This window comes from Priapulus caudatus, unplaced genomic scaffold, assembly GCF_000485595.1.
Source record: "Priapulus caudatus unplaced genomic scaffold, Priapulus_caudatus-5.0.1 Scaffold2648, whole genome shotgun sequence".
Classification (NCBI taxonomy): Eukaryota; Metazoa; Priapulida; class Priapulimorpha; order Priapulimorphida; family Priapulidae; genus Priapulus; species Priapulus caudatus.
In genome coordinates, this window is record NW_014579709.1 from 20,164 (window position 1) to 21,633 (window position 1,470).

Here is a 1,470-nt window from a genome sequence, read left to right on the forward strand (position 1 = left end):
GAGAGAGAGAGAGAGAGAGAGAGAGAGAGAGAGAGAGAGAGAGGGAGAGAGAGAGAGAGAGATATATGGAGGGAGAGAGTGATGTGTGTGTGGACACGAGCGCGTGCGTGGGTAGGTGGGTGGATGCGTGCGTGTGCGTAGGCAACAAATAGGGACAGGAAGAGGGAGAGAATATAAAGAGAGACAGCGAGACAGAGAAAGAGCGAGGAAGAGGGAGAGGGAAGGAGAGAGAGAGAGAGGAGGGGAGAGAGGGGGAGAAGAAGNTCTCTCTCTCTCTCTCTCTCTCTCTCTCTCTCTCTCTCATTACTGAACAAGGAATCCAAGGAGAGAGCGAACCTTATCGTGAAATTCCTTCTCACAGTGAGGCTCTTACCTCTCCCCCTTATATCTCCCCTGCCCCTCCCATTCTCCTGCTCTAGTTTACTCTACAGCTCCTCTGCCAACGGTTGACGAGTCAAAGTTAATGTTAAGACTAATTTTGTCTTTGACAACGTGCCCCAGGCTCTCACCCTCTCCCTTATATCTCCCCTGCCACTACTCCCTCACCTTCTCCTCTAGTTTTCTCTGCAGCAACAGTTTCCGAGTCGAAGTTAATGTTAAGACTAACGTTAAAACTAATTTTGTCTTTGACAACGTGCCCCAGGCTCTCACCCCCTCCCTTATATCTCCCCTGCCACTACTCCCTCACCTTAACGTTAGTCTTAACATTAACTTCGACTCGGAAACTGTTGCTGCAGAGAAAACTAGAGGAGGGGAGAGGGTGAGAGCCTGGGGCACGTTGTCAAAGACAAAATTAGTTTTTCTCTTATCTCCCCTTCCCCTCACCTTCTCCTGCTCTAGTTTGTTCTGCAGCTCCCGCTGTCTGCGTAGCTCCTTCTCACGCTCCGTCTCCGGCCTGGCCCTCTCCGCTGCAGCCTGCTGCTGCTGCTGTTGCTGCTGCTGCTCCTGTAGACTGTGCTGGGCCCGCTCAGCCTGCAGGCGCTCCACACGACTCTGCTCTGTCTCACGCTGCTGCGTCTGCAAGGTCAGAGGTCAGGAAGACGTCACATATGACGTCACCCAGTCGGTGACGCGCTGCCGGGACGCGGCGAAACACGCAGGAGAGATCCGTTTGACTAAATATCCGATAGGGATGTTCAGTAACAAATATAAATTAAGTCATAAAATTAAATTAATTAAATTATTCCACTTTGAAGGTAAGGAATATAGACAGATAGAAGAGCAGTGGAATTAGCTAGAGAAGTTTAGGTAAGGGAAATAGGCACGACAGACACCTGATAGCAAAACGAGTTACAGAAGATGTGGTCTGCGATCACACTGGGAGACCTGCAGATGGGAAATCACACTGGGAGACCTGTGGCAAGGGTAAACCAACACAGCAGATACATGGTAGGGTAAACCAACACAGCAGATACATGGTAGGGTAAACCAACACAGCAGATACATGGTAGGGTAAACCAACACAGCAGA

At 50.1% G+C, this 1,470-nt stretch overlaps 1 protein-coding gene across 1 annotated transcript in view; it reads right to left on the bottom strand.

Moving 5' to 3' along the window:
• Positions 1-1,470, bottom strand: part of LOC106818921 (inner centromere protein-like) — a 5,524-nt gene that overhangs the window by 2,608 nt on the left and 1,446 nt on the right. The window contains exons 2-3 of the mRNA XM_014823589.1: positions 826-1,017; positions 547-564 (exon numbers count right to left, since the gene is read on the bottom strand). Coding sequence (XP_014679075.1) covers positions 547-564; positions 826-1,017 — 210 coding nt within the window. The remainder of the gene's footprint in view (positions 1-546; positions 565-825; positions 1,018-1,470) is intronic.